The 19,227-nt window shown below is 37.2% G+C and overlaps 1 protein-coding gene across 2 annotated transcripts; it reads left to right on the top strand.

Annotated features, from left to right (window-relative positions):
- Positions 1-1,140: 1,140 nt before the first annotated feature.
- LOC122351104 (protein SFI1 homolog) lies at positions 1,141-18,580 on the top strand. Of its 2 annotated transcripts, none has more exons than XM_043247977.1 (23): positions 1,141-2,099; positions 3,079-3,128; positions 3,385-3,601; positions 4,085-4,254; positions 4,432-4,608; positions 4,727-4,900; positions 5,283-5,380; positions 5,564-5,750; positions 7,117-7,280; positions 7,742-7,883; positions 7,972-8,113; positions 8,534-8,746; positions 9,205-9,348; positions 9,827-9,984; positions 10,896-11,104; positions 11,343-11,487; positions 11,883-12,149; positions 13,161-13,404; positions 13,727-13,844; positions 14,202-14,346; positions 14,597-14,696; positions 15,853-15,963; positions 17,139-18,580. In XM_043247977.1, the coding sequence occupies exons 1-23, from the start codon at positions 1,302-1,304 to the stop codon at positions 17,400-17,402; spliced, it is 4,437 nt and encodes a 1,478-aa protein (XP_043103912.1). In that variant the 5' UTR covers positions 1,141-1,301; the 3' UTR covers positions 17,403-18,580. The 2 variants fall into 2 exon arrangements, with proteins under 2 accessions (XP_043103912.1, XP_043103913.1); XM_043247978.1 differs by having other exon boundaries at positions 17,068-17,279.
- The last annotated feature ends 647 nt before the right edge of the window (positions 18,581-19,227 follow it).

The raw sequence follows: 19,227 nt of genomic DNA, 5'->3' as shown, positions 1-19,227 counted from the left end.
TTAGTGTAATACTCGATTCTGATTGGTCAGTCAGTTTGTGTAATACATGCTATGACCTTAAATGTCCGTCTAGTTCGAACTTGTCTTCTTCATTGAAGCTTTGCTTTTAAATATTTCACCTCAGGTCAAGATTTTATGTCTAATTATTTACTTTTGTGGCAAGAAGCCTTGTAATAAGCACGTTAAAAGCCCTTCAGTCTTATACTGATAAGCCTATTGGACTTTATTCTGCGATTAAAAACCTGCTGGATGTACATTACCCCCTACATATAATGTAAAGTTTTCCTTTCATAAACTCCTATTTTGCTGCTTTTTAATAGTTAATATCGTAGTTATTGAGGTCAGGTGCGGGGCAGGGTAAGGGATCTGCAATATAGCCATGCACAATAAGACAATAATGAGTGCTTTATAATACTAATATGCTAGTAACATGCATGCTAATAAGCAACTGGTCAATAGTGAGAATCGGTCCTTACAGTTGCCGAAATTCTGTAATAAAAGTCTGCTCACAGTAAGAGTAAAAACAAATAACTTGTCAACAAACTGCAGTAATGCATAAAACTTTACCCTGTTAATGTGACAAAAAAAAAGATGTTCTGGAAAAACAAGACAAGAAGTCCATAAAGTTATGAATTATGAAAATACGTAACTCATAACACCCTTTTACATTGCATGCTTTTTTAAAAGACTTTTTGGTTTTGTTTTTTAAAGGTGATCTGACAGCTCAGTTAATTCGCCAGCTCCTCCCAGCGGGTTGGCTGTACAGTAATCTTTTTGTAATCTTCTTAGCTTCTTGGTGCGCTCTGCAGTTTGAAGGTTTCCTCCGCATTTTGTACCGATCGTTAACTGAAGATGACAAAATGAAGGGATTAGCACATATATCGTGATGCTCCTGAGGGTGAGCGATTTTTGTAAATACTGTACAGCTGTTGCCTAGCGATCAACATGATTGCCACTGCGTTATCAAAACCTAGGAATACGAATGATTTATCACTTGGCATTTAAATGATTAGATCTTTAATTCAATTGTCGGGCGCTTGCATGCATGGTTATGTCTGAGTTTTTTATTAAGCTGATGGAATGAGAGCTTGTCTTTTTAAATGGTACCTGAGCAGGTTTGTATTGAGACGGCAAGATATGACTAACAAGCAACATGCTGTTGCCTGAGGAAAACACAGATGAGCCTCCATATGCTGCAAAACGCGGTACAACCTCATACAAGAGCACCCCGCTGAGCAGACGTTCAGCAAACACTCTTCAAGAGAGAAACAGACTGCACTTTTGATCTCCCCCACCGCACCATGTGGAACAAGAACATTTACTCGGTCTCAGATGCTGCAAGTGGCTCAAAAAATGCCAAGAGAGATACGAGACCAAGTGATGCTAAAGCCTTCAGATCTTGTAATACGGCAGCCGAGAGTAAGTGTGTGCAATGGAAAACCCCAGAGAGGGATTTTACTGAGGATTCCTCATTATCTTCGGTTTCAAAGAGACACAGCCAGCCGACCTGCTTTAATTCTGCAGACATTGCTTATAAAGCCCATAAGGAAACGCTTGGTTTTCAAAGGCAAGATGAAAGGCTTTCGTCCTCTACCTTTCATGAGCTTCTCGAGTCCTCGTGGAACTCTGCAAACTTGCATTGCTCGATGCTACACTACAACGCAAGTGAACATGCGGTCTCCTTTGTTGAATGTCAGACACCTGACGTATCTGTATCCAGCGCTTCCTCTTCTGCTGTACCTGTCATTTCTAAAAGAGAAAGGAACTGCATTACAAGAGGTATCAAAAGACAACCAAGACGGGGCTCTAGTTACGTCCCAGATATTTCTATATACGGCAAATCATCAAATGAATCGGGCGAAAACGAAGATTTTGTCAGAGACATGAGGCTTTGTAGTAACACATGCGCTTTTGGAGGGCCTACAGAGGTTTATATGGACCAAGCAATGCAAAGAGTTTCTCTCAGAGGAGCATGCAAGCCTCATCGAGGACTGGAAGGAAGCAGAAATGAACGAGTGTGTACTGATGGGCAATACTTCGTGTCTCAACAACAACATTCACCTTTTAAGTGCAAACCCATTACCGCGACAGAAGCTCAGGTATGTTGACGTCCAGAATCTCTTAGTGAATCAGTCCAAAACGGAATCGAATCAAAAATCGAATTTGATTTTTCAAATTCTTGAGGTGAAATTATTTCATAAATAAACATAAAATTACATTTAAAGTATAATAAATGTATTTTAATATGACCACATCTAAAGAATTAAATAAGATCCAACTGCATATTTTAGAATTTTTTCAGATTCTCTTCCACACCAGACTGCTAGAGTTTTGCCAGTGTGACCATGTCTAATACACATGCCAAAAAATACCAATTTGAGGTCTTAACCCTTGCCATTGATTATAGGACAGTCGATTTGGCACCCCTTGATTTAGGTACTAACATGTCCCTTTTAAAGAGGTACTGCCCAAGTGAAAGCCTTTGTAGCTTTTATATCTGAGAATGCACAGCCCCTGTAGATTCTTCAAAGGTTCTCTAACTCCCTTAGCTAGTTTTGGAAAAGATTTTAAAACAACATTAAATTACAGTGTATTTCCTGTAGATAACATACTTTTTTGTCCCCAAAGCCCCCATAAAGAAATATTTCAGGGCCCCCACACAATACTTTTGACCTCCAAAAATCATAAAAGTGTAAGTGGTACACTTTTATTTCATTTCTGAAGCTATAAAAACATTTAAGTAATTAAATGCTGTTACGTTTAGATGAATTCAACTGAACGCAATCATTGGCTAGTGTAGCAAAAATGTGCAATAGCATAAATATTTAGAATAATAGTTGCTACAGGCACGTACTCCCAATGAACCAAGATTTGTAAATTTTGCACGGATTTCCTTTAAGATGATTGCATTATTATTTTTCTGCACAAATGGTGCAATCCCACCCTTAAAATGATGATTCCATTAGGATTGGTTACCAAGGAAACCTGTTCACACTCCAGATTTTTAGAAGGGAAAATAATACATTTTAGGGAGCTTTATTGAACACATTTTTAACATATTTCTCTTTGTTTGAAAAGCTGGACGTGGCACCAGAGGCTCAAAGTGATGAAAAGAAAATACAAGAAAGGTAAAGAAAATATAAGATCTGTGTCAAGTGCCAGTGCTTGTGATGGCGTAATAAACCTTTCTGACAGAGCTGGTCTACAATAATTATCTAACTTGTTGTGACATGTACCTGTAATTCTGGGCTCAGCCTAACAGGTATATAATTAAAAGCCTTTTAGATCCCCTCTTTGTATAGAGATTTTAGAGGTTCATCTACTGGCTGGGCTACTGACATGACTGTTATGGTTAATTTAATTGTCACTGTGTGTTATTTGCAGGTGTGAGGATCTCTACAAGTTTCGTCTGCAGTTGCGCTGTCTGAGAATGTGGTCCAATAGACTCAGGTTGCTGTCTCAAGCCCGCTGTAATGACAGGAGACGGGCTCTAAGCAAAGCTCTATATGCTCTGAGATGGGCTGTCAACATGCATCGTGCTCAAACCGATGCAGTGGAGAGGAGGAGAAGCGCTTTTCTGCTCTGTCAGAGTTTTTATCAGGTGGGGAGTGCAGGTGTACAACAGCCCAATACTCCAAGACTATGGAGAACCGTGTCTGCCTATTTCTCAACAGTGCTAAGACACTGCAAAAAGAGACTTTTCTGTAGCAGGACAGTAAAGATATTAAGTCTTATCAGAATGATAAGAAAGACACAATAAAAATATCTGATTATTTGTTTCTCACTCCATTGGCAGATATTTTTCTTGTGTTAAGCAAACACAAGAAAAATGGCGGAAAATAGTCATTTTGCTTCTCAAGTAAATTTAACTTGATTTAAAAATGTTTAGATATTTGTAGTGGACTTAACACTGATATTAATAAATCACAGATACTATCTATCATTTATATAAGCATCCACCACATTATATAAATTATAATGTGGCGTGCCAATTTGATATTTGCTAGCTAAAGACATACATTGCTATACATCGCTGACTTTCGCAAAACTTAACACTAAAGAAGATACCATCATTCTGTTACAGTGGAAGAATCGCTGTGAGAGCAGACACCTGAAGATCTCACTCCACGATCAGCGTAACACAGAAGCTTTGAGAAAGCGACTCATTCAGCCCCGCAGAGCTTCAGTTGTGATGAGCACATGCTCCAGCTGCAGGAACCTGCCTGTGCTCAGAACGGCTGTGATTCATCATCAGTAAGATCTGCTGTTAACTCATCATGACTTCATGGAATAGCCTGAGTCACAGCCCTGGACAAAAAACGTTTTCCATTAATATTTTCCATTGATACTTACTATGAGCGTTCACGTTTAATTCAGAACATAGTATCCGGTTATTCATGCACTGCTTGTATGTGTTTTACACCCTGACAGTTTATCTGTACTGTATAAGCACTGGCTGCTCTGGAGGCAGGTGTGTTTAAAACGTTCATCTGGAAGACTGCAGGGGTGGTGGGCTTGTGTTTGGTGGGACAGGAGACTCCAGAGCAGAGCCTGGACCCTGTGGACATTAACCTGGCAGTGGTCACAGCTGGCCACACATCAGTACAGGTACAGACAAGCAGTGTGTTTCCCATTTTTCCAAATGTTGATTGCATTCTTAAATTTTGCTATATCTCATATAAGTATCTTATGTATGAGATGTGCACCTTTCTCTTTGTCTTTCTAGGAGGCATGTCTTATCATCTGCATGGAAGGACTGGAAGATCAGGAACGGTCAGAAGAGGTTGGAGAAGTTGATTCAGTCCATTCAGAGGAGCAACCTTCTTCACTTCTTCCATCTCTGGAAGAAAAGAGCAGAGACTCTTCAAAAAGACAGAGGAAAAGAATTTGTTCTGAGCCAGTAAGGGTCTCTCACATCATCCCTGCCATGCCATGGAATGGCCCTCTAATGGTTTCTATGATCTATTTTGTCTTATGATGTTTTTGGGAAACACATCTGTGGTGAATTTGTAGACACCATTATAATTAAGAGGTTAGGCTGATTTGACTCAGAATATCACCCAGAACGTACTCCTGATTACAAAGTAGAGCCCTAGAAACTGTCAACAATAACCTAGTAACTGGGTATGGCAACCCTCCAGAACAGATTTTGAAGGTGATTTTTTTGTGGTTCAAAAATCCAGTTTTTAGGTGAAGGTTTCAATGCAAATTGGAGTACAGCAGTAGGTTGCAGTATAAACCTTCTACCATGTTACTTGATTCCTGTACACTTGTCTGCACAGACGCACCCTGCACTCCTGGCACTGCTCTGTTCAGAAGAAAAAGCTAACACGATTGAGCGGCAGAGCCCAATGGACGCTTTCCAGGCGAATGTTAGCAGGTAGGTGGAGGGCAAGCAAAAAAAAAATTAAAAAAGCCTGTTTAGGACAGCAATGACTGACAGCTTTCAGTAAGGGCCCCTGACACTGACAGCACTGCGCCCGAGGCTCTTTCACTGCAGATGTGATGGTGATCTCTTGAGGTGAGAGACTGGGAGTGATGGCTGCTGTTGAAACCTGTGCAGTAACCTTCAGGAAGTGGAGAGATGTCTCAGAGAGCACGCGGGACACGAGGAGATGTCTGGAGAGAGTGCACCTCCTGCAGGAGAAGGGTAGATTGCGGGCTGCGTTCGCCGTTTGGCGTCAAAGCGCTGGGCTGAGGAAGGAGTTAAGGAGAATCGGGGAGAATTCACAAAGAGCTCAACTCTCACGGTAAGTTTGCATGTTCTCATTTGCATTGTGGCTTTTACACTCATATTAGATGTTGGAAAACTGGCATTTTATACAAATAAACTACCAATCCTTTTTTTTTTTTCAAAGTATGTAAATTTATTTTTCCTATTTTTTTCATGTTATATGAGGTCTGAACCACACATATCCCCTTTATTCTCCTTCAGCGCTTATTTATTATTAATGTTCATGAAACATTCACTACGCCTACTATAGATATCGGTGAGTTTTAGCGTGTATGCATTTGTAAATGAAGTTAGAACCTGACATTCTATGCATATGAGAAAAACCACGCAAGCTCTCAGAGGTGAGAATGAAGCTGGAATAATTCAGAGACACTGTTATATATTAAAGGGTTGCTCCAACCAAAAATGAAGATTTTGTCATTAAACACTTACCCCTATGTAGTTCACGTCGTCATCAGGCTTCATCTGCCATCAGTGGTTCAACCTTAATATTATAAATCCTCCCTGTTTTCATCAAAAATATCTTCAATTGTGTTCTAAAGATGATGAAGCTTTTATGGGGTTGTAACGACATGGGGGTAAGTGATTAATGATAATATGTAAATTTTGGGGTGGAGTAACCATATAATATGCAATGATTGATTGCCGCTTTGAAGTTTAGCAATGCTTTTATAAAATCTTTTCTTGTTTTAACATGCCTCTGAAGTGTCACACTAATAACAGCTGATATAATTGCATCCTCATTGCATCAGAGCCCTTGAAATGATGTTCTTTGATTTAAGCAACAATTTGAAGTGCATTATTTATGCATGCATGTTCGGTCGCTTCTTTTTTTTTAATACAGCATACTACAGAATGTGATAGAGTTTTTGTTTAATAAACCTTTATACAGTTTTAACTGTTTGGAGTCAGTAAGATATTTAAACATGTATGCCCTCCTGCATTAATTAAAAATAACTAAATAAATAAATAAAACTGCTCTATTGTGATATAAGTAATATCATAATTTAAATAATTATATTTTACAATGTAATGTTATTTCTGTGATATAAAGCAGAATTGTCACATGATCCTTCAGATTTGCTGCTCAAGAAATATAACTGGTTATTGTCAGTATTATTATTATTGAAAACAGCTGTGCTACCAAATAATTTGTGCAAACCATAAAATATTTTTCAGGATATTTTGATGAATAAAAAGGCATATAGTACAGAATTAATTTGAAACAGAAATCTTTTGTAAAAAATGTTTAATAAAAATATAATACTTTTTAAAAATATTTTATTAATTAAAAAAATAATAATTTACATATTGAGCACTTAAAGGGTTTTGCTCTGTGTTTGCTGAAGTGTTTTGATTGTGATTCTCTGTGTGTTGTTCAGGTGTTTATCAGCGTGGAGAACACTGGTTCAGTGCAGTGCATTGCTTCATCAGAAAAAAGCTCTGATACTCAAGACATGCTTCCAGCACTGGAGCAGATCTCTACAGCTGCACGCTCTTCATAAACGTTTCCTCATCCAGTCTCATACAAGACACAAAAGCACAGGTTTGATCCCTACATCAGTGCGATTACTGCGTGTGAAACTGTGATACAATCTACCGAATTTATAAAAGAATTTCTTTTGCTCGCAGATAAATAACTATCTTCTATCACAGTATGTTAATATCTCATTTACTGCTGAGATCAAATCTGAATTTTCATCATCATTAAACCGGTCTTCAGTGTCACATGATCCTTTGGAAATCATTCTAAAATGTGATCCTGTAGCACAAAAGCTAAAAATTATTAGGATATTAAGTAAATATCATGTTTCATGAGGATGATTTCTACTGTAAATATATTAAGATTTCATTTTAGTTTATTAATATGCATTGCTAAGGACTTCCAGTTGTATCTCAACCAAATATGGTCCTCTCCTAACAGACCATACATCAATGGAGAGCTTAAAAATGACAGGTTTTGTAATCACATGAATTCGCTGTTTAATAAATGTGGGTCTATCCTAGGTTGGGAAAAACTTGTGGCTCATAAGATGGAAGTGTTCAGATGGAAAACAGGTACTTCGGCAGAAGGACTATCAACCAGACTTCTGCTCCACAACGCTCTTCAAAAGTGGAAAGAGATTTTCGAGAAACACCGGTTGGCCAAGTATGTTGACCTTCCCTTCCTGTTGTTCTCCGTGACTGTGTTTCTCTCTGTGCCTCAGTTCTTTACCTTTCTCTTTGAGATCTCACAGGTCAGCTCATGACAGAGCTCTTCAGAGGGCTGTTCTTCTGGAGTGGTACAGACGCGCTCAGGCTGCTTTCTCTCGCAGAGTGCTGCTCTTCAGAGACAGACTGGCTCGTCTTCATCCTCTGATGTCCACCGCTGTGCCTCAGGTGCAAAACACAGTCCACTTAAGAACTAGAGCTCCCCAATACTGCTGATATTGTTAACACGATAAGGGACTGATTTTGACTAGTTGTCTGCTCTAAGGTGAGTCATTTCCAAAGGAATATGCTGTATGATTTACAGCTGTAAAAGAATTATTTCTAAGAAGTGTGTTGACCAAACAGAGAGAGCAGCACTGCACTGCCCTCTACTGACTGCCATAACATAACATCAATGCTGATATCTGCTATAATTTAACAGGTTTAGCACTTTAACCATATAGCTCATTCAATCCTTTAATGCACGTTCATTATCCATTACTAAACCTTTGTTTAAGGGAATAAATGGATCCTTATTATAAAGTATTATCTTTTTTTATGCATGGCTCTATTCTTTATTATGATGCTTCCCACCAAATTGGATTACAGGGTCAGCTTTACTTACTACGAGTCCTCAGCAGGATGATGCACCCCGATCTGAGTCTGGCTTTTTCCGAGTGGAGTAGTCTGGTGCGCACCAACAGAGAGAGGAGACTGCAGGCGGATCTCCGTAGAAACAGCAGGAGATGTGAAGAGCTGACTGCGGTTTTCAGAGTGTGGAGAGCTCAAACACAGATGCACCGCCGGGCAGTTCGACACTGGGTAAATCACAACATCCTTCATCAACAAAATCACCTCTTAGTTCTCTTATCAGTGGTGTGGGGCTTCAGAACTGGCATTTGCTTGTTTGCTGAGTGTATCCGGGCGCATTTTATTCATTTTGATGGCAGTTTTGCTTTAAGCTGACGAATATGGTCAATTAAAAAAGTGTTTATGTCTAAAGGAAACACAGAGATTCAAAAGTCACACGGTTCAAGTCAAGCCTCAATTCACTGGATCTCAAGTCAAAGTGAATCAACTAGTCCTTAAATTTGCAAATTCAAAAAAAAGCCAAGTCAAATTAAGTCATATTGCCTACTTTTTTTGAGCCTACAGCTCAGTTTTCATTGTACCTTTGTCATACAACAAACAAATACTGTTCTGAAGAATCGTACGGGTCTAGAACAAAACTTCATTTTGTAGTTTGAGGTACTCAGTAAAATGTTATTTTTTTTTTACAGGAGAGGAGGGTGCTCTTTCAGTCAGTCTTTCGGTGGAAACAAATGGTTTGGCAGAGACTCGAGAAACATTTGTTGGAGCAGCAAGCGGCAGTTACTCGTGACACCAGTCTACTCACACACTGCTTCTCTACATGGACCAGACTGGTGAATATGGAGAGCAGATGTTATGATTTTGCCTTAGTCTAATATCAAAATGGTCAGAAAACTCCATTAGGATCGGGAAGCTTGTTAGTTCATTTCTTGTGCGGTTTAAAGGAGTAGTCCTCAACCCTTTTTTAAACTCCAATATACTTATACTATATATTTTCATTGTTTTGTATAATTTTAAATAATCTTGAGGCCCCCTTGGAAGTTTACTGAAGGCCCAAACTGATTTAAAATAAACTCAATTTAATAAAATTAATAATCCGTGAATGAGTTTTACTGTAAAATGGTCCATACCCTTATACCACAAGTACATTCACTTTCTTAATGTTATTCATCAGTACACTAATCTAGTTCACTTGGCAGTTCTCGTGGTCACAGACAGAGGCAGTTGTTTCCTGTGTATGTGTAAGTACGTGGTAAGTTTGACATGTAGCTGGTATCTGAGATCCCTGCTGCCTGGATGTGTGTGTTTTAGGCCGTAGGGCCGCACTGCGAGTGGCAGAAGAGTGCTGCTGAACTGATGAGGAGCAGAACAGACAAACACAGACTGAATGTGAGCTTTTCCACGTGGGTTACGTGTGCACGCCAGCAGCAGACCGGCAGAGCCTTTTATACTCACACTCTACAAAAGAGGTACACTTCATATCTGAAAAGCACTGCCTTGTATTTTTGGCTGGTTTGCGGGGGATATCAGATTTCGTTTTTTAAAGCTGTCATTAAAATTCATTTGAGACAAGCCATTATTTTTCCATTTCTCGTTTTTGATTCTAGATTTAGTAATTAATACATTTTAGTGTGTTTTTGCCATGTTTAATATATTTATGTGTGTGTGTGTGTGTGTGTGTGTGTGTGTGTGTGTATACACTACCAGTCAAATGTTTGGAAACGCATTTTCTATATTTTTTTAAGATTTTTCTTACGTTCATCAAGGCTGCATTTATTTGATCAAAAATGAAGGGAAAAAAAGCATATTTTTTACCATTTAAAATAACGGGTTTCTATTTTAATATACTATGAAATATAATTTATTTCTGTGATGCAAAGCTGAAAGCTGCCATGTACATTTTTAGAAAATTGAAATTCTATTTAAAATAAATGCTCTTGTTTTTAAATTTTTATTCAGGAATCCTAAAAAAAAAAAAAAAATATCAGAGGTTCCATAAATATATTTAATACAGCACAACAGTTTCCAGCACTGATAATAAATCTGCATATTAGAATGATTTCTGAAGGATCATGTGACACTGAAGACTGGAGTAATGATGCTAAAAAATCAGCTTTGCATCACAAGAATAAATTAGATTTTAAATGTAAATTAAAATAGAAAATGTTTATTTTACATCGCAATAATATTTCACAATATAACATTTTAATATAATATTAAATACAGTATTAAATAATATATATATATATATATATATATATATATATATATATATATATATATATATATATATATATATATATATACAGTATACACATGTATAAACATGTAAATAATACATGTAAAACAGTGTGTATGTTAATAAGAGTTTGTGTTCCAGTGTGTTTTTAGGTTGGCTGAGCTGTGTTCAGGTCTGTAAGCAGAGGCAGGCGCTGGCCCTGTTCTTTACACACTCCAGACTTCTGCGTGTGTGTTTCTGTCAGTGGAGAATCATCTGTGCCGAGCAGCGGCTCGCCATCAGCAAAGCACAACACACACTCCACCTGAGAGCCAAAGCTATCTTACAGCAGTGGAGGAAACACACACACCGTGAGTCGAAGTCATCGCTGCATTTCTATCACTGCGTGCGCGTCCTTAATTATACATTAATTACATGTTCTTTATGCATTAGGAATAAAATAATAATTAAAAAAAATTAAACACAGGTTTTGAGTAAAATGCTAAAAATGTATATATAGTTTCAGTAAACTGTTTCATTCATGCCTTAATGTTGTGATACATACATAAACCAATATAACCACATAGAGTATGTGTTTTTGTGATTTAGTCAGGGTCTCTCGATATGCTCTCTTGTGTGAGTGCGAAGAGAGGAGGAAGACCGCAGTAAAGAGAAGAACCTTTCTCAAGTGGAATCAAGCAGTGGAGCATTTCAGAGGAATTCAGCATTATCACCAAAGAGCCTTAAAGCACAGGTGTGTGTGTGTGTGTGTGTGTGTGTGTGTGTGTGTGTGTGTGTGTGTGTGGAAACTGCAAAAAAACACAGCTCTCTGTACACTGTCATCCAAAACTACTTTTATCATTATAAGGGTACCACTCCAAAAAAAACCTATAACCATATACAAAGGCACAATTTTTATTAATTTAGCCGCTCATTCCAATTACTTCTATATAATATGGGCTTAAAGTGCACACTTTGAGCTTTAATTTGAGGGTTTCTCATCATCTCAACAAAATATTACAAATGAACTATTATTCGTGATTATATTTATTTGTCCAATTACTTTTGAGCCTCTGAAATTGGGGGGACTGTGTGTAAAAATGGTTGTAATTCCTAAGCATAAGTTGTAGCGTTCTGTTCCGCTCACAGGTGCTTCTCTCAGTGGCTCCGTGAGCTCAGACGTCGTTCAGAGCTGCTGCGTGTGAGCAGGGAGCTGGAGGACGTCTGGACGCAGACACTACAGAGGAGAGCTGTCCGTCTCTGTCTGAGTGTGTGGGGAGAGAGACTCGCCGAGAGGAAGACGGCCCGTCTGTCGGTGCTTCAGTGGAGAGTGAGAAACGCGTTCCTGTGCTGGAAAACAGCGTTCAGACAGAGACTCAGGAGCAGAGATCACTGGACACAGAAAGAGCAGAGGAGGTGAGGGACTCAGCATCTTACATTAACAGTCATGTGTTCTAAAATGCAATGTTTCAATATGCAAGCAGGGCATTAGCTAATTAAATAAGCAATCACTTGATAAAATCAGGGTTAAAATTCATTTATGATGTTATTAAGGATTTTTACAGAGGGAGTTGTTAATATGTCTTTTATCACTGCGTAAATCTGAAAAAAATACGGTCTGTCTCATGAAAAAAATAATTTTTCTTAGCAATAAAATATTATATAAATCAGATAAATTATAATATAAATAAATGCCCCTGCATTATGATTTAGTTCTACAGAAGCAAATATAAAGAATAATATTATAAACCATAATCATAAAATAATATGCTTTCTTTTCAACAGTCACCATAGAAGACATGTTATGGAAGCAAAATCCCAAAATAATCAGTGCAAAAAATAGGCCGAACACCCATAAATTAATATTCTGTTATAATTCACTCATCCTCATGTTATTCAAGCACATGGGACCTTTTTCTTTCTTTAAACCCAAGCAGCAAAATAAACTGTGTAGCAACTGTGACATAGTATACCCATAAAGTCTTCATACACTGTACTACTTTTAAATTTGGAACCACAGACTAAAGAAAAATAAGAACTTGTTGGTAATTGGTTGACCTATCCAAATGCGTACTTAAATTTATTCAACCAAATTCATTACATACATTTTCTAATGAAAGTTATCTGATGTTATCAGGAAGAATTTGTTCTTACACAGCTTAACTCTGAGTTCTTGTCATATTTTATTACCGTTTTCTAAAATATGTAACTGTGATAATGTGAGAAATACATTTTGGTTTGATTGCATGATACATACACATAAAACGTATTATAAAAGCAGTCTATGGGACTTGTGCACTATATTCCAAACTTCTGGATCCATGCGATATATCTGAGTGAGAATAAGTCAATGAGTAAACAGCGAATGAATGTCTGCTCTGTCTGTGAAGCGCTTGTCTTCATCAGGTCTTGCTCTTGTTCACTCAGGGCTCTGTCGGCGTGGCATAGACAGACAGTGACAGGTCAGAGACTGAGGTACAGAGAGGCCTGCTTCCAGTACAGCCGTGAGATGAGCCTGCAGGCGGCTGTATTCATGCAGTGGAGAAGAGCCCTGATCCAGGGAGAGCGGAGGCAGTGTGCTCTGGAGAGCCTGCTCATCATCCATCAAAACCGAGTCGGAGATCAAGAACCAAAAACCATCACAGCATTTAACTGCAGATTACTTCACAAGGTTTGATTGAGTCTATTATTATTATTATTATACAGGGTTTTATCTCACTTGGTCTCATCCCTGCATACAATTCTTGGTTCCAGAAGGTTCTGGGAACGTTTTTAGTTAGCCAGAAAGGTTTTTTAATAGAACGTTTGTTTCTGGTTTGTAGAACGTTACTCTAACGTTCCCCCTAACATTTGAATTTCGCTATTCTAACATTCCCTTAACTTTCTTCTAACCTCTATTTCAATGCTTAATCATTTACAAAATAATCCAAAAATATCCACAAGGTAGCATTCTGTTTTATATTTAAATAAACTGTATTTACTTTTCTTAATAGTGGTTCAGGCATTGGACGCATAGCAGGGATTTGTTGAAAGCAGCAGACGCGTTTTATATGAAGAAGAGAAGAAACAAGGCCAGGTTTGTTCTGAGTACATGGTCACGGTGGGCCAAAGGTAAGCTAGTATTTTTTGCACGTTTAGATTTTAAGCAGATACTACAGAAATTATCTATAGAGAAATGCAAGCAACTAAATAAGATACGATAAATCTAAGCATTATTCAGACACTGACTTCTTGTCGTATTTTATTACCATTTTCTAAACTACAGTGAATGAACTGTAATAATGTATAAAGTGATGTTGAAGGTGACTGAATATATTTAGTTTGACCGTAAATGAGTCACTCAGCTCATTTTAATGTACTGCATTGCATTAGTGCATAACACAATATCAAAACAATCAGCATTTGCTGTAGAAAGATAGCACAAACACGCTTTATATTCACGAAAGGTTTCATAAAATTCTCCACCAGAATGTAAAGCTCAGAGGCAGATGGGGGAGGCTGTGGGTCTCTGGCTGGAGGGCAGAGCGGTTTCTAGAAGTTTCCGTCGATGGGTCAAAGTGTATCAAGATGAGCAGAAAGCATCTCACCACAGACAAACACTGCTTTCACACGGGTAAATAATAGCAAAAAAATATAATAAAAATATAGCAGATGCAACCTAACACACAATAACATATTCACAAATGTACAACCCTATACTAATATAATATACTACTAATGTAATATACTGATAATAAATAATATAGAGATGATTTAAAGCTAGATTGTTGGGAAAAATTACAAATAGCTGTGTAGAAAAGCGGTGAAATATTGGTTATGAATGTCTTGGTAATAAAACTAATAGTTGATCATTTCTTGATCAGTATCACAGAAGTGGAGAGAAGAGGAGAGCAGGGACTGACCCGACTCTACTGGACCTGCTGGAAAAACCAAACCGAAGCATCTCTGCTCTATACACAACAAGTAAATAATCATCACGAATCAACATTTATTATCATTACACATAACGGACAGTCGACTTCAGTCACCACAGTGTATCAACAGTATGTATAGTAACAGCATTGCGCATAAGTGCTTAACACAATCTTGAATAAATGAGCTTTCCATTGATGTGCGGTATGTTAGGATAGGTCAATATCTGGCCAGTAGCTATTTGAAAATTTGGAGGGTGCCAAAAAAAAAATATTGAGAAAATCTTCTTTAAAGTTGTCTGTGTGAATATTACAAATCAAAAAATAGGTTTTGATGCATTTATGGTCAGACATTTCGTAAATATCTTCATGGAACATGATCTTTAGTTGATATCCTAAAGATTTTTGGAAAAAAAAAAAAAATTAATAATAATTATTTTGACCCATGTTGCTACAAATACGCCTGTGCTACTTATGACTTATTGTCAAAAAATATTGTATGGTGCCAAATTAAACCACCAACATAAAGATGCCAAGAATCTGTATAAATATGGGCACTTCTGCATGTTACCTAATCTATTTACTAAAGATCTGTGGCGGGCTGCAAAATGTATGTGTATATAAAGGTTTATATAGTCATTACTATCCTTATTTATTAAGATATTTATATATTTAGAGACAAATCCATTCATTCTCCAAACCATCTGCCAAGCACTCACAGAAACGATTTTATTATACATAATAAAAAAGAGGCCCCTTTCTATGTGTGTAAGCCCCATTCAAATGAATATTTTCATTATTTCTATGTACTTTTTCACAAAATGTCACAAAACTCAGTTTTGCATGTAGTTCAGTCCCACGTTTGTATTCTCACCTTTTACCTACATTCGGTTTTCAAATGGAACCATCGAGCCTGTAATATATTTTTAATTTCTTGATTTTTCGTTATTACGAAAGGCTTAATTGGATTGTAGTCATGGCACCTGTAACGTACCCGTAATTTTTTTGCATGTTATTTTTCAACAGCCTATTTAAATGTACTTATTTTTTAGCGATTCATTTTTCACATTAACGATCGCGTTTGTAATAGCTGTTCTGTAGTTTTTATATTTGTGGGGCTCGTTTGCTTAGCCTAAAAACAATATACTGTACTCTGACAGTACTGAGACAATAACGTTGTTAACCTTATCCTTATGTTTCTGGTGTAGTATGAGTGCTCTGTGCTGCAGAGAGCCTGGCTCACCTGGAGAAAGAGACGCATCAGGAACAGAGTGTCTGGAGATTGCTCGGCCGCTTATAACAAAGTGCTATTGGCTCAGGTAAATCAGACGCAGTCCACCAGTCTTTTAAATGTCAGCATCAGATAAACAGGGTCATCGTGCACTTGCTATCTCTAACAGCTATTAGGTCACTGTAATCTGGTCAGTGCTTAATCAAACCGGCGTGCCTGTAAATAAACACTAAACGTTGACTTTCACCTTTATTGTTAGCACAGTCTTATCAGCCATTTAGAACATATACTAGATTGCTAGAACAGGAATATCCACGCTTGCAGATAATGTAACGTTACCGTAATTAAAAGCCACTTGCTTTGTCTCTGAACGCACTTTGGTACACTTTAAAAAGCGCACTTTATAATAATGTTAAACGTTAAAGTATATTTTGCTTTTCCTCGTTAATACATCGACGGTACACTTTAACCTAAGACAGTAGAAGTAATTCTAACATATTCCCTAAAGTAAAATGTGAGCAAAATTACATATAAAGATATGCTTAAGCCATGCTTAAGTGGGTCGAAAATACTTGCATTTAAGATGATTTTAAGGCAATATATTTTCATTTAATTTGCAAAAGCATGTAATTAGTGTCTGGAAACATGAACGTGAATGAAAAATACTTTTTACAGCATTTATTAATATTAGTTAACAGTCTTTACTAATGCAATATTAAAATCCGAGTTTGTGTTTGTTAACATCGCTTAGTAAGCTAACATTAACTAACAACGAACAATTGTATTTTTATTAACTAACATTAACATTACGACGAATAAATACTGTATTAAACGTATTTTTCATTGTTTGTTCATGTTAGTTAATACAGTAACTAATATTAACAAATGGCACCTTATTGTAAAGTGTCACCCAAAGCGCAAAAGCGTTTTAGATAAAATTACAAGCAATTTAAAATGTTGTAATTTTAACTACAGAAAGGCAAATCGGATTTTCTACTTTCAACTAAATTGGAGGATGGGGGTATATAAATTGGATGATTAAATATACGACTTTGGCATAATAACATAAGTTCAGATCTGTGACTCATGGGGTCACACGACACGTTTGGCAACATTCCCTAAGATTAAATCACGAAAACAACTGTGCACAGATTGATAATGTTTTTTTTTTTTTTTTTTTTTGTATTGGCAGGTGTTGCGAGTGTGGTGGCAGCGAGCCCACAGGGCAGACTCTGAGCCCTAACCAGTTCTGTCTGTTTACAGGCAGATGGAAGCCATCCAGTGCAGATCAGAGCAGACTGCGGAAGCTCCTCACAGAACAATCATCGTTTACCCAGCATGCGGTGTTCAGCAACAGATCTACGGCAACCTCCCCGCGTTCCATCCTGTCGCGTCAAATTCTCCTGCACATTTACGAACATTATCAACACGGGCAAAAAGGAACCCGTTGCAACCACTTCAAGGTGGACTTCATTTGACCTTTTTTCTTTTTCAACTTTATTTGCAGCAGTTGAACGGTGTTTTTAGGGTCTAATATGAACACTTGGAGCCAGTCGGAGGAAAATTAACCCACAGGGTCCGCCATTGTGATTGATTTCATGCTCTATATATATCACCTTTTGGAAGTTTTATTGTATTTATCAATACGTTTCAGACGCGGACTTTTATCTAGAGTTAACAGCAGAGAGAACCAAGGTGTGGTGGGTTTTCTCCACCTGTTTTACTATCAACCAAGCTGGAAAGAGTCATATCAAACCTCTCCCTATAAGGACAGTTCACAAAAAATTGTATTCACGTTCAAGTTTTCCAAACCTATGAGTTTTTTTCTTTTGCTGGATAATGTTTTTTTAGAGAGTCTTTGTAACCTAAACAGCTGATGTACCTCATTGACGTCCGCAATATATTTTTTCTCCCACGCTATGGAAGCCACTGGGGTTCATCAGCCGTTTTGCTTAAACGTATTCTTCAAAATGCATTGTTTTTGTGTGCAGCAGAAAACCATACAGGTTTGGAACAACTTAACGGTGTTTAGACGTAGCGGAACTAGCTGCTAGTGATTAAACAGTGATTGTGAGAGATTCTTTAAGATAAAACTGGGTCTTCGGCATTTTTCAGGGAAAGGACCCCTTAATCTAAAACATTCGAATTTGTGTCTTAACTGTAACTCAGTGCTGTAAGTGAGTTAATGTTAAGTACTTATGAAACATTCTCATTTTCCACAAGATATTTTCAGGCACTTTGACATTTTGTGTGGCCAGTCCTCTTTGCACGGGTGTTGATAGATACGGTATTTCCAGAAGAAACTGAATTCCCAGAAGATCCTTGAGAAATGCCAGCGGTTCAGAGGGTTCACTTATATAACGGCCCTATAGTGAGTTTAGAATGAGTGTGTCAGGTTACTGACTCCTCCTCCTCCTCTCATGCAGAACGACAAGAACTTTTGTGTGTGATTTTGTTTGCTAAGTTAGAAGCATTTTATACACTGTGATGTAGAACTTTTATTTTATTTGTCCAATAAAAAAATCTTTTTGCAATACATTTTGATGAAAAATCTGCTTTTGTTGTAGTATCCTGTAACAGTTTTTACAAATTCTGGAGATATTTCAATCATTTTAATGTGTCCTAGATATACATGCTAAATGTACTTATTTAGTAACAACAGTGAATTAAGGATAATTATTAACATAACCCTATATATATATATATATATATATATATATATATATATATATATATATATATATATATATATATATATATAGCTCCACATATATCTAGATGATATAAATATAATCTCAGAGTATGATGATGTAAATATTCATTACTGCACTGTAACAACATCTTTAAATATCGTTTCTTTATTATTTTGAGTTTTTTTAAGGTGTCATTGTTACAGTGCAATTGTACATTTAGGGACCGAGTAATATTAATTTTACACATGCTTACTGTATGGCTTTACTGTAGGGTTACTTTCATGCAATTATGCATAATTAATTGTTCTTAAAACACATGTAACATGTAACAAGGCCAATTAAAAAAAAAATCAAGTGTTACCATTCATGACTCATTACACATTCTTGTTTGTTAATTGAGACATGCTCTGAAGTTTTAAAAGCACATTTTTTTGTGGAATATGACTATAAAAAAAATGCAGAGAGCTTACAAAAAGCACCCAGATATGTAATGGATTATATATAAACATGTTTAATAATCATGCTTAAGGACATGCCCGTTCAAGCCAAAAAGAGGTCAGGTTTATAGCGTTGGCTTCCTTCCAATGAGTGTAACGTTTCATGCGACGGGGAGACATGACTCCACACACACGTGGACTCGAATGTGTGCAGCTGTTAAA

Source organism: Puntigrus tetrazona, chromosome 8, assembly GCF_018831695.1.
Source record: "Puntigrus tetrazona isolate hp1 chromosome 8, ASM1883169v1, whole genome shotgun sequence".
In the NCBI taxonomy this organism is placed as follows: Eukaryota; Metazoa; Chordata; class Actinopteri; order Cypriniformes; family Cyprinidae; genus Puntigrus; species Puntigrus tetrazona.
This window is presented reverse-complemented; position numbering and strand designations above follow the sequence as displayed.